This window comes from Danio rerio, chromosome 15 (genome assembly GCF_052040795.2).
Source record: "Danio rerio strain M-AB ecotype USA chromosome 15, GRCz13ab, whole genome shotgun sequence".
NCBI lineage: Eukaryota > Metazoa > Chordata > Actinopteri > Cypriniformes > Danionidae > Danio > Danio rerio.
In genome coordinates, this window is record NC_141035.1 from 33,262,629 (window position 1) to 33,277,416 (window position 14,788).

Consider the following 14,788-nt stretch of genomic DNA (forward strand, 5'->3'; position numbering starts at 1 on the left):
CTAAATAGCTTTTTGATCGACTACTAAAAGCTGAGAAAACGTCAGATAAATATGCCAATGCAATTAACGTTATAGCTGAATTAATGTAATATTTACACACTTGCTTGAGGAAGGAATGACGGGGGTAGTTACATTACTATTACTATTATCCATAACATCTTTGCCCTTCCATAACATTAGCTGACGTTAAAACTAACAGATAGCACTATAACTATTTATTGATTAGCAATAATATGCCATATCTGTCAACGTTGGGATGTAAAAAAATATGGGACAACAAATAGCTTCAAATGATAGAATCCATAGCAAACATTAGAAAATATTGACAATAAAATAACAGGTTTAGCCTATTAAAAACAATGGCTTATACAGAAATTAAATAAAGCTATAAAATCTATTTAACTTTTAATTGTATTTGCATATTGATTAAAGTTACTATAGTTATTTAGGGAAGAGCAGCAAATTAATCTCTCATTGAGTTTTGTTTGATAACAGAGGTGTCACTGTAAGAATGCACAGATCTATATGAATGAATGAAGCATTCGAGTACTTTAGTAACTGTTTGTGCTCATTTAAGCGAAAATGAGTTGTGTTTAAAATAAAACACGCAGGACGGAGAAAAAAAAACGAAAAAGAAAAAAGCACTTTTCCGACGGTTCCTTATTGAGAGCTCCACTCCGCGCGAGCTCTCTCGGCTAAACGGAGCAGTAATGTTGAGCGAAGAAAAAAAGAAAAATACAGCTGTGAAACATAACCAGCTTTGTCTTTTTGTAGGAAACACAATTTAGATCTTTTTAGGCTAAGAGGTTTTTGAGTTATTGCCATCTATCGCTGAATGTGTCAGGAATATCAAAAACAAAACCAACTTAACCGCACTCAATTCTGGCGCCCCCTGGATGTACACCGCCCTTAGCATTTGCCTATACTGCCTATGCTACGGGCCGGCCCTGCGTGACATGAAAGTCTCTTTGTGTATTTTTTTGTGAACTATTTAACTGTCTTATAACAGATGTGCGCCCAAACAGGAGGATCTAGTGAGGCTCAATGGTGTTTCTGCCATAGAATGTAAAATAAACTTGCATATGAGCTTCTGAGGCACTAACATCCAGCTGTAAACTTGATCGCCATCAGATCGACGGGTTTTAACAGATTTAAGGTGTTTTACTATATTCTACATTTGTCTGTTTTTGAATAGTAGATATGTAATAGTAGGTATTGATTCTGTCTAGTTTAAAGCAGAAGCTGGTCTTTTGTAATCTCCCTAATGACCTGTGGCTCTCTTTAAATCTGTTAAAAAAAAAAAAAAAAAAAAAAATTTATATATATATATAGGGTTTAAATGAGCATTTCATACTGACATTTTAGAAAAATTGTCAGACAGGTGGGCCCTTTAAATTTGATCGGTGAAAGAAGTGGGCCCCAAAGTGAAAAAGGTTGAGAATCCCTGATTTATATGGTTGTAAAATATGATTTATATGATTCATATGATTTATAGACATTTAAAGATTTATCTATAAATAAATGCAGCCACTATAAGCATAAATGCCTCTTAAAGCAACAGGAGGCCAAACAAACAATGCCATATCCCAGGTCGTTCTCAATGTTAAAAGATTCTTGTTCTCATACTGATCTGGATCAAGGCAAATCAGCGTTCCCCTTGTCGTGAATAAAAGCTACTAAAATAAGAAGGGGAAAGCAGCACACTGTAAGTGACAGCATCACGTCCTGAGCTACGACTGTCTTCTGTATTCCCTATAGACAGGCGCTAATAAGATATGTTGATTCGCTGTCTTTTATATCTCCAGAAGCCATCAATGGGGATGTGCTCATTAACAGAACAGGAAATTGTTTTTGTAGCTCAATACTGCTGCAAAACTAATTCATGCACATTACCAGCTATTATGGATTTATTTCAAAAACCAATGTCTTTCTAAAAGTGTGCCATCATTTAAAGATCAACTGTCATTTAAAGAAAGAAGCACGCATGTTCTGCTCAGAACGTAGAAAGAAATGCAGAAAGCATTATAATCTCCTTCAGCATTCCTTGGCATCTCCTAACTGGGATCTGAACCAGAAACAGTCTGCTTGCTGGCGTTGATGCCTAATATACACATGCCTCAATGTCTGGAAGATAGTTTATTAGTCATTATCATGGCTCTTGACGGCACTTATTTTTCTTTTTTGCTAAAACGTGTCTTGTTTATTGCCAAGACTGCCTTCCTTTGAACTACAGGCTACTGAATATAAAGTGGAACACTACTGTTTTCAAGAGGGCCGAATGTCAATTCAGTGGTGCACTACCATGAAAAATTGCATTGCAAAATACACCAAGGCTTAGGAAAATACGCTTGGGAATAGCAAAAATTTCCCTTTAAATGTGCTGTCAAAACAAGACCTTTTTTCAGCCATGCTACACACTCCTCTCATTTTGACTCATTATTTTATGCAACTGTATATGCATTTGCCAAAAAAATTTATTTTAACACTAATTTAAAAAGCTGTAATTTCTTGCATGAAAAAACTATCAAAGCAAGTGTTAGCTGCAATCAAATGAAGCTGCAGACTGTATTTCTTCCATATGTGAAATTTATTTGAAAATCAGACAGTATTTAAAATAAGGGATGCATTTTTAGAACCAGCCAGATTGTCTGCAGGTTTCAAGCAAAAAACACCACATAGCCGTGTTGAGTGCTGATTTCACTCTCACTCCAGCTGTAGTCACTATGCAGTCTGAAGCAGCTTTCACATCGGATGTGGAAAGCGATGTGTTAAGAAACCCATTCATGTCAATGTAGATTCCTTGTTGCATTGACCAAAGAGCAGCTTTATGAGCAACGTCGACTAGCTTCTGCTAGCACCATGGTCATACTTCAAAATAGCTCAATATTCAACTATTCCTCTAGATATTTCTCTCATGTACACATATACACATCTATGCACACTCAACATACTAAAAGCACATTTCTATGTAGTATTGGTTCATGCTGCTTGAAATAGTGCTCTTGTGCTGTTGAAATGATGCCTCTTGACTCGTTCACTGTCAATAAAACTTAGTTATTTTATTCGGTTGTGTGTTTTTTTTTTCTTTTTTTAAATCAGTACAACTTAAGTAATTTACTTAATATTTAAGTCTTACAAAATTACTTAACTATATTGTTAATACTAGATTACCGATGGAGTCATTTAGACTTTTTTGTAATTGAATAACTTTGTTAAAAATAAACCCACATATTTATAATACCTTACCATTTCCTAAAGAAATGTATATATTTTTGTAAAATTGCTATTTTATCAAAATGTCAAAAAAACAAAAAAAACAGGAGTGTTTCTACCTTGAACTACCAAAGCGGCCAAAATGAACTGAACGCATGCATTTCAGCATTTGCTACCTTTCCCTGTTCCTTTGAATATGCCTGCCTCTGTTGCCAAGCAACTTCCTAGCAAAAACATAACTTTACTTGTCTTTCTAAACAGCATGTATTCAGTGCTGCGAAAAAGCCTTCTCTCCTGCTTGTAAAAGTGAAAATGAAAGTAGGCCACAGACATTTGCAGGTGGTCTAGTAGCGTAACTATTGGTTATTTTACCAAAAAGATTGTATTTTTAGGGTGATAAATTAATGAAATATGACGACAGACATCCAAAGCTTAGTTTTAATATCTCAATAGAAGCTTTGAATGCAAGCATGATGTGACGCTATGATGTCTTAAATGAGAATGGCCAGAATGATCACTATGGTAAATCTAGTAGTTCTGGTTGTGGTAGTTCCAGTGTTAATAATTAACAATTATTACAAAGAATGCATTCAGAACTTTTGGTTTTGATCACGGAGCATCCCTATCCAAAACTTAGAAAATTTTAAACCTCACAAACATATTTATGTATGTAAAAAAAAAAAAAAAAAAATGTATGCATTGCAATGACATGCGTTTATTTTAAAAGGCTTCATGTGTACGTTTACAAGTCAACCTTATCAAAACAATCCCTGTTCACATTGATTTATCAAAATGACTAAAAGTGCTGTATTATTATCAGTATGTGGCGATGTCCAGAATTGTTATTTCGGTGCATTCCTAATTTTCAAGCCCCCAAAATGCTGCTGTTGTGTGAATTAATCGCCAAAAAACATAAAAAGTTTTCTGTTTTTAGTTGTAAACTGTCACATAAACGTACCCATACAGCTTAAAACTGGTGATTATTATGTCACCATGTACTCATTCTAAATGTGTATGGTATTTTCATCGGTTTTCCTCCCCCTCCCCCAAAACAATAACATATTGTATTTTCTTTTGTGTTCCAATGAAATAATAAAATCACTCTGTTTGGAATGGCATGAAGGTGAATAAAGAATGACAGAATTTCTATTTTCCACAGATGTATCCCTTAAGTGTCCAAACACATTTTCAAACCAAAAGATGCACACAGCACAAAAAAGGAGATGCATTAACAATTTATCTCAATATATGATATTGCATCTAACTAAGCGATACAATCAACTTCCAACAAATGGCTTGTCATTTTATACTGGAGTACATGAAGTAGAATGTTTGGATATCATTTTTCACATGCCAGCAGGCTGACAGTCGAGCCGATGGGTGTGTAATACATATATACGTGCATGAATATGAACTGGAAAAGATATGAACCGGCAGGCATGAACGCATACGTGGCATCTCCTGGTTTAATTGCTCTGACGCAGCTCTATTTTCACACTACATATACATCAAGCGGCCAAGTATATACACTCACATATACACACACTCCCTCAAAATGACAATTCAACTAGGTCTGCAAGACACTGGAGAAAACCAACATTACAAGATTTAGTTTTTCTGCATTTTCTACTGTTTGGGAAGAATTTTAGAGTGAATGAGTTGATTCTGTAGGGGAGCGAATCTAGATAAATTATAATAAACAAATGATAAGCATAAATAAATATAATAGAGCAAAGACAAAAATGACATTGGCAGTCTTCAGGGGAGTCTAACAGTATTCACCCAACAGGCACACAAAGTCATAGGACGTTAATATTAGGTTAGATTTAGGTGATGACATCAGGTGAAAATTCAATGTCTAGTCAGCGTCTAAGGACAAAATTATTTAGTGAATGTATTTAATGACGTTGAAATTTGGTTGATTTTAGGTTGTGTTGGAAAATGACCAAAATCCAACATCAAGCCAACATCTTAAACCAGGCAAGTCCAAACTCGTTCCTGGAGGGCCGGTGTTCTGCAAAGTTTAGTTCCAACCGCAATCAGACACACCTGGGCTAGCTAATCAAGCTCTTACTAGGCTTTCTAGAAACATCCTTGCAGGTGTGTTGAGGCAAGTTGGAGCTAAAATCTGCAGGACATCGGCCCTCCAGGATCAAATTTGGACACCCCTGTCTTAAACCAACGTCATACTGATGTGAAATACTGACATTTATTTGTCAGGTATGACAACCAATATCCCATGGCTGACAGAGGTCATAGTGGTAACGTCTACACAACGTCAAGCTGTAACAACATTAAACATTGATATTTAGTTGACTTTAGGTTGGATGTTGGACATTGATGCCGTCCTGTTGTTGGGTTCTGATGTCAACCCGATTTTCATTTCCAAACAAAATGCAACTTTGCTACGACATTGGCGTACAATGTCAAACATGTTAACATCCTGTGCCTGCTGGGCAGGTACAGAAATTGAATAATCAAATAGAAAATGACACTTTATGGTTATTATCATTATTATTATTATTATTATTTCAATTTCTAGTGCCTGAATGCTTTAAAAGAACACTCCACTTAAAAACACTATTTAACAACTATCATAGAGTTAAACAGTTGTTTTTTTCCATTATTGAATCCATTCAGGCAATCTCTTGTTCTGGTGGGAGTACTCTTAGCTTAACTTAGCATAGATCATTAAATCAGATTAGACCATTATCATCTCACTCAAAAAAAATTACCAAAAAAGCTTTTTCTATCATAATCTTGACTCTTCTGTAGTTACATCATGGATTAAGAAAGAAAATTAAAAGTTGTTATTTTCTAGACCGATAAGACTAGGAACTACTGTTTATTCTCATTACGGTGTAAAATCATGGAACTTAAGTGCAATGATAATATACAGTGCCTGAACCTGAGATCAGCTGAATGGATTCAAAAATGGCAAAACTCAACTCTTCAACTTTAGGAATGTTGTAAAATAAGCCTCTATATATACATATATATATATATATATATATATATATATATATATATATGAATATAATATATATATATATATATATATATATATATATATATATATATATATATATATATATATATATATATATATATATATATATATATATGAATTGCTCCTTAAACACACTTGCGAATGATAAACCTTCACTCAATTTGTGGTAAAACTTTGCAAATCACATCTGTTATGTCTGTGACCCCTAGTCAACTATAATCATGACTCATCATTGCACATCTTGTGATGTGACTACTGCGAGTGCACACATTGAGATGTCAATGCTGAAACGATACATTTTGCAGCCCCAAATTCAACATGCATTCCCTTCTCATCTGTCCCCCCACTCTCGCTCTTTTTAATGAATGGCAGGGTGATGAATAAACGGCATGAATCAATTCAATCATTGAATGAAGGAGAGGCGGGTACACACCTGGGCTCTTATACTGATCCGGGCTGGCCAGGTGCTGGAGAGGGGAGTTGCAGGCTGATGTGGCATGCTCGCTTTGCAGCAGCTGAGCCGCCTGGGGGCCCAGGGAGCCATAGTCCGCAAAGGAGAAGGGGGGCCCCCGTTGGTCGCTTGGCGAGGAATAGAAACCGTAATCGGGGAAGCCTGGGAGATACAGTACAGGGGAGGAGGAGGAGGAGGAAGGGAGAAGGAGGAGGAGGGGTTGGACTCCATCATTGGGGGAAATAGGACTTTGCATAGTAATATTATGAGGCAATGTTTCATATCTGACTTTCATGGTTGTACAATGTAGCGTGCAACTGGGTATATAGATAGATGGTGAGTTTATAAGGTCATATTTTGGTTTGTGTGACTGAGTGTGAATGTGACGGTGAGTGTGTGAAGACTGCAGCTGTAGACGGGGATACTGACACTACACATCAAACGCAAGTTCACTTTTGATGGTGATTACGTAAAGAGTGACTGACCTTAATAGAGCTTCTGAGAAGGAAATGCTCGTCATTTGAAATGCTAATTTGGATTCGGCATCTACAAACATTACAGGCAGGAAATTAACTAGAATACTGCTGTTTGGTGTTTTGTTATTTGGTTAACTCATTGGGAACCAAACCACAAAGCATATGTTGCATAATGTCAAACATTATAAACACAAGCTTATGATAACGTGAATCTTTTTCTTTGTGTGAATGCATCTACACTATGATTCAAATCAAATGATATTTTAGTTTATAGTGAGTCTGTAAATTTATGCACGTGTCATTTCGCCTTTTCTATAACAGACTTGTTTGATAGTTCGGCCCAAAATAAAAATTTACTGATTTCCTCACACTCAAGTGGCTTTTAACATTTATGAATTTCTTCCTTCTGTTGAACACAAAACAATATTATAAAGAATGTTAGACTGTTAGCCATCAAAATACATAGTAGGAAATAAAATACTAAGGAAATCAACGGCTGTTTCCCCCCAGCATACTAAATGATGGCAGAATTAAAATTTTTTTTGGTGAATCACCCGCTTCGAATGCTATCACTCAATTGAATGGGTGTTATCAGTGAATATCAGCTGATAGATATGGGCCAGTAGGGGCCCTCTGCGCCTGGTAGACTTAGAAAGCTGTTATCATCCATCCACATGGTTAATCAGCTATATTAAAAATACTCCAGATGCAGATCTGTTTCTACATTACTGTGACGGTTTAAGGGTTTAGGGTTGGGGTAGGGCTAGAGATCAATAAAATGTAATTAATGGGAAATTTAATATTAAAATAATAATGAAAGTAAATAAAGAAATTTAGATGTGAATAGTTCGGCTGCAGCCGTATGTGATCTATAGCTGATTAACCATGCATATGGATGATTACAGCCTTCTGAGCCTACTAGTAGGCACAGAAGGCCCCTACTGGCCCATATCTATCAGCTGATATCCACTGATAACACCCATTCAATCGAGTGATAACATTCAAATCGGCAGAGTGAACTATTCCTTTAGGGACAGTTCAATTAAAATTTCCTCAGACATACAAAGTGTGCTGCCTTTTTTCTTCATCAGAACTGTAAAGAAAGGTTTTAGATAAAATCCGTGTCCTTGGTGACTCATAAAATGCAAGTGAACAGCACTTTGTGAGTCTCAAAACATTTACAGGCAAACCAAAATCAATACCTGTGGCTTCTGATGAAGTCTTATGTAATGAAACCAAATATAATTTGCAACATTACCTTTAATTCACAGCCTCTGCAAATGATCATGAGCACAATCACAACCTATAAAAAAAGTTGCATTAGTGCACACACAATTCAGTTTCCTGCAGAGAATTATTTGTCAGGATTCACAGGAATTACTTTTGTTTTGCCTGTATTCTTTGTTTTGACTATGAAAGTGTTGATAGCTGTTAATGTGCATTTTATTAACCACCGGGGATCACAGTTTCAGATGTATAGCTTATCTAATGTTCTACTGAAGGAAAAAAGACATCAACATCATGAATAATTTCATTCAGAATCTTGTTCACTTGTTTCAAGCCTGCATTCGTTTCTTCTGCTGAAAAACAAAAAGACATTCAGAATAATTTTGGTAACCAAACAGGTTTCCATCAACTGTTTGTACAAAGAAAAAAAAGGTTTTATTACGTGTTCAACACAATAAAGAAAACTGTGCAGGGCTGTTACAAGTAGATGGTGAGTAAATAATTAAATACTGCATGAGCAATTCATTTAGGTTCAGAAATAGGACACTTTTTTGGAAGTACTTCTAAAATAATAACAAATATGCTTCACTAATAAATGTTGCTAGTGTACATATATTACATCATTAAACCCAAATAACTATCTTTGTATGAAAAGCAGACAAATATAGATAGATGTGCCCTAGCAGCTGAATATTGTCCATTGCCGGTGGTGTGTAATTAAACTGACTGCAACCTGCACTGCCTGCTGCTGATACAAATGAGAGACTGTGATCTTTAGGAAGGGTGTTAAAGAGAAGGATGGAAGGAACTCCAGTGTACCTGTGCTAACTGTTGACAAATAGTCAATACAGTCCCTTCTGCTATGGTTTTATATCAGACAAGCTATCAGCCCAGTGAGCATCTCATTAGAGCAGCCTTGGTCAGGTACTACTATATTCGATTCTTCTTCCTTTTCCTCCACCTTAATTAGCTTCAGTGGAATATCAGATATATTTACAGCAGAACAAATGAGCTTTATGCCAGCCTATATTTAAGAAGAGTTGAGGGAGTGATAAAGAAATATAAATAAAAGAAACGAGAAAGGAAAGTTGACTCTCTCACAGGCTGTAGCTATGCTGCTCTGACCTTCTCCAATCACTCATTAATTATCCACCTCTAGTCTGCTGACTGCTCAGCTCAGCTCAAACCTCGAGTCCGCTCTAATGGAAAAACAGCAATGACTGCGCTTTTGGCCACCAAACACATTTATTAAAGATCCAAAAATGTGTTAATATTGCTTATAGACAATATGTGGACACTAGTGACCATCTCCACCAAAAGGCTGTTTTTGCTAAATGTTGAATTTGGTTTAACTTGAAACAAAAAGTTTGAATGTTTGGTGTGACTACAGTATGCATTAATCTAATCAAATGTGATGCACAACTACAGATTATTTGTTGGTTTGGCTATATACTTTTATTACTAACAGATGTTTGCTAGTTAAATAAGTAAATGAGCAGAATCAGGTAGCATTCTTAAGCAAATTACCAAAAGTACAATTAGGTCTCCAATGTACTGGTAAAATTTTGCATAAAGTCTTATCAGGGTTTTAAAAAAACACTTTTGGGATTGAATTATGCTTACACATGAATGTGTGTGCCAATTGACAAACCACTGCAACACGCATTATTGATCACCTTTTCAGTAAAATAACTTTTGATAGAAAACATTTCACAATTTCACAATTACCACAACCTCCTATTTCATGTTTAGAAATAAATATGGAAATCCTATGATACACTTGGACTGTTTTTAAGAAAAAACTTTGTATTATCAAAGCAGTTGCCAATCAGATACAACATGGTTTAAACTGAAAACTGGCAGTTAGCTCTCTGCAACTATAACATGGTTGCCCACTGAAGCTAAGCAGGGGTGCACCTGGATGGGAGATGGATGGGAGACCACATGGGAAAGCTAGGTTGTTGCCGGAAGAGGTGTTAGTGAGCCCAGCCGGGGGGTCTGTGTGGGTCCTAATGCCCCAGTATTTTAATGGTAGGTCCGGGCCGATAAAGGATATTGTATCGAATCGTAATAAAATGTATGTCAATAACAATAATAAGCTCTGGATATATCGTCATTGTTCAATATAGAATATAATTATCAAAATTGCATTTTTGCCATATTGCCCAGCCCAAATTGATGAAGAATCTATACTGTTCAGTGAGCGCCGTCTTTCAGATGAAACATTAAACCGAGGTCCTGACTCTCTGTGGCCATTAAAAATCTCAGGATGTCCTTCGTAAAAGAGTAGGGGTTTAACGGCCTCCTCACCATCCCCATATCATAACTGGCTTCATCACTCTGCCTCCTCTCCAGGTGGATGCTGCACACTGGTGGTAGTTGAAGAGAATTCCCCCAAAAATGTGTAAAGCACTTTGAGTGTCCAGAAAAGTGCTATATAAATGTAAGGAATTATTATTTAAAATATTATCTTATTATTCCTATAAAATATTCCTAGGAAAAGTAATAAACAGCTTCTGTGTTGCAAGGATCTTGAAAAGGGATAAACAACCATATAGAGTAGAATGAGGTGCATCAAAGTCTATAAAGATGTGCTTTTAAGGACTTTAAGGCATGAAGGAACTTGAAACCTAAACCCCCACTGAAGGCATCTGAGAAGAATCAAATCCCTACAACCGACCACAGGATTGGAAGCTGTCAGGAAGGACTAACTCCCCATTAATGCCAGTGGTTTTGCAGTCAGATGTTCAACAAGCACATACAGGTGTGGTGTTTGCAGCCCACACATTTTTGGCTACAATGTACCTCTTATCAGACGTCTTTCCAAGAAAAAGCCAAATGATATACGTGTTGCAAATTCCTGTTTTTGCCGTCTCTTTCAGAGACTGCCAAAACCGACCTGTGAAATTCTCAGGCTTGAAAAGATGCTTACCATCAGTAAACAAAAACGAGCATGAAAATTCCCATCCTGCCAGTACATACACTCTCAAAGCCGAATAAATCACAGATGCATCCCGACGTTCAAGCTAACTGCGGAAAAGCGGAGGAAATGCCTGAGGTATGCTCCGAATCTTCAAGTGTTTCGGCTTCCCAGAGAGGAGGGGAAGCCCACTCCAGCATGCACATCTTTAATCATTTAAGGAAAGCAACCAAAAACGCACTTAGGCTGAATCCATTTTTGATGGGCCTCTCTAATAGATGGGCGTCCTTGAGGTTCAAAGGGAACCCTGGACGCGCCTCTTAATTAGACAAGCTGCCATCTCGTCCTGTTTCCCCTCATCCTCCTAATTAGATCTTTAACAACAAACAAATGAAGACCTTTTATAGGCGCGTGCGGCACAGCCTCGCCAACAAGGGGTGGGGGGCAGGGGGACGTCCTTTTTGTTTAACGCTCCTGAGCCCTGCCGCGCACAACAATGGTTGGGGTCCTGCCGCAATCTGCATAAATATTCTGCCTAATTTCCACGGCAGGACACAAAATACGACATTACCGTACGTACAACAAACACACCTGGATTCTTTGTTTGCATTGACATAGAAAATTAGACCTGAAAAGCTGTTCGTTTTAATGCGGTGGCAGGAAAGGTCTTATCTAATAACGGCCTGCAGAAATTACGTTTATTATCCAGGTAGATCACGTCCAATGACAGTGCTATCTGAAGCAGAAACACGGAATAAAACGCAGTTAAAAAGTGCCCATTTACTGTCTATAGAGAAAGCCATCTGGCAGAATAGGGCTGCTTGATTACCTTCGCTGGCTAATTCTCTCTCTGAGCGCATGCAAATGATTCACTTTGACCAAGTGGAAGTGAGGGGGGAAAAAAGTGGCGCTAAATTAAACACTGCCGTTTTTAAACATCAAAAGTTGCCACAATAATGGCTCCTCAGTGATGTTCGGCGGTATTGTACGCTGCCAATCAGACAGAGAATAGCACTCGGGATGTTTTATGCCTCTGTGAATAACTCCGGTATGAAGTGAGGACGCAGGATGTGAGTTTTGCAGTGTGCCCTTCCATTAACAGACACACTGAACACTACCGCAACCTCACAGTCAAACTAAACAATACGCTTAATATCTTCTCTTCTCCCTCCACAAAAACAAACACAGTTACATACAACAAGCCTCTCCCCTTCACTCAAAAAGAAATCTAATTACTCTATAATGGCAGGTTTGGGGGGAGTGCGTGCATCGTTGACAGGTGATAGATGCGTAAACTCACTTCCTCCGACTTGATAAATAGTGGTATGGAAACGTGAAGCGCTCGTTCGCGGTGGGCGTACGACAGCACCTCGTCTATTCATCATTCCGCCTCTGTGAGCCGCACGGAGGCCCGGGAACACACTCTGAGGTCGTGTCTGAACAGCTGGGAGTAGGTCATCCAGATGTGCCTTTGTCTGGGCAACATCTGCACTGGGCCCGGACCCCCCAGCACGGGGAGGGACGGGGGGCCGACGTGGGAGCGAGCGCAGAATGGATGCACTCTGGAAGGTTGTCAACCGCACCATTACGAGGCCCATCTGGGTGCTTCAGAGCTGTTGCTGAGATGAAAGCACTGGTTGCTTTTTACTCCCCCCCTCGCTACCGCTGCAGCTTTGTGTTATTATACATAATATCTGTCAGAGCGGCATCAAGAAACAGATACATAAATACACGAATACATAAATAAGAGGCCCTTTTATCAGCTGTTTAATGAACAGAGAGTGGCAATTTGTCACTGCTACATGCATCAACACAGGCTGTTTTTTTCTATTCGCATTAAAGTGAAAAGCACATCAGTCTCCAGCCAGTGCCAGATTAAGACATGAGCAAGATAATGATTGGTCAGTATTATGCTTAAGCTTGATATAATTATGTAACACAGCTGTTTTATTAATTGTATAACATGTTTAACATTAAAAACAAGGGAGTTATGAGAAAGAAACAAGTATCTGTCAGCAGTAAAATGTAAGGTGGCTCATTTTTTGGTTAAACACACATAGTGCTCAGAGTTTTCCTGTCTTGAATTACTACTTATTTGTCAAAATGGACAGTAACTGTGAATGCTAGCCCTCAGGATGGTACTACTGTGCCTCAGGCAGTCATTTCTCCTTGCACTCGAACATCTACTTGGCTAACATGCTTTTGGGCAAATCATGCAGAGGCCTGCTTGTACTGATCTGTAAGGTTGAAGGGAAAGTGATGTGCTAAAACTCTAGACAGGCAGAAGACAAATCTATGTTTGCAGCTCTACTCAGAGAAACACAAAGTGGTGGATCAATGCCAACAACTAAAAAACTATAAATATAAACAATTTGCTGAAAAAAAGCTAGACAAAAGCATCAAAATAAACAAATAAATGGCAATTTCGCACACAAAGACAAAACTAAATGATACATCAAATAAACAAACAAATGAATAGGAAAACTGTCAAATAAATATAAATGTAACAAAAAACAAACATACAACATGCAAAACAAAAACATGTAATTATAAATGTAATGGTGGCCAGCTAGCGAAGTGCTATGCTGGTAAACCTCAAACCAACTCTTGTACATAGAATCACCAGTTCGATCCCAGCTCGGACAGGGTTGGGTGTAGTAGGAGCGGAGGATAAGTGGGGGCTCGTCCGGGATGGAACTGAGGTTGGGGGGTGGGGGGCTAACAGAGTACAGCTAGCAAAGTGCTCACTCTGATCTCTAAAGGTGCACTAGAGACAGATGGTAGAGGCAATGGTCTTTAGCCTTCTTGTTAGTGCAAGCAACTCCCATTCAGATAATCCCTGGTTCGATCCATGCTCAGACTGTGTTGGGTGCAGTAGGAGTGGTTGGTTACACCTGGGGGCTCATCAGGGATGGGAGTGAGGTTTAGAGGGTGAGTGTAATGGAGACCAGCTAACGAAGGACCGCAATAGGACTGGTGGGTTAGACAAACAAAATGTTACAAAACGCCCCTCAAAAAAAACTCAAATAATAGCATAGACCAAACATTCAAATAATGCTAAATTAAAAAAATAAAAATAAAATTTGTGACTTCACTTTCTGCTGCATCAAAATCATTGGTTCAAAGTCAGAATAAGCATCCCAATTCGACAGCTCAAAATGACTCATCTGATTTAAGTAATTTGCTCCTAACCTCTACGTCAAACCACCTTCAAATGGTTCAAGGAGATCCTTGAGATGAGCATTGTGTTTCATGGAGACACGGAGACAAAATTGTGTTCATACAGCAGAAAAGTCTTAGTAAAACTAAAATGTGTTTGCATTGCAATTTAACATCGTGTATAGTCAGTCTGCCACTGAAGAAGGTGGAAAAAAACCTCTTTCTCCATGTGGATCAGGCTCAGTGCAGTCAGAACGGCTCACACCTGACCTGTCAGCAGTCTATTACCACAATTAGCCTGCTGATGTTAGCGAAATACTGCCATTTACAGA

The 14,788-nt window shown here is 38.1% G+C and overlaps 1 protein-coding gene across 50 annotated transcripts in view; it reads right to left on the bottom strand.

Moving 5' to 3' along the window:
* The window catches only part of msi2b (musashi RNA-binding protein 2b), a 413,958-nt gene that overhangs the window by 19,637 nt on the left and 379,533 nt on the right, over positions 1–14,788 (bottom strand). For 34 of the 50 annotated variants that reach the window (XM_087282615.1, XM_087282616.1, XM_087282617.1 and 31 more), the window contains one exon: positions 6,657–6,836. The exons of the other annotated variants lie outside the window; for them this stretch is intronic. In XM_087282615.1, the coding sequence (XP_087138741.1) occupies positions 6,657–6,836 (180 nt within the window). The remainder of the gene's footprint in view (positions 1–6,656; positions 6,837–14,788) is intronic. 50 annotated transcript variants of the gene reach the window in all.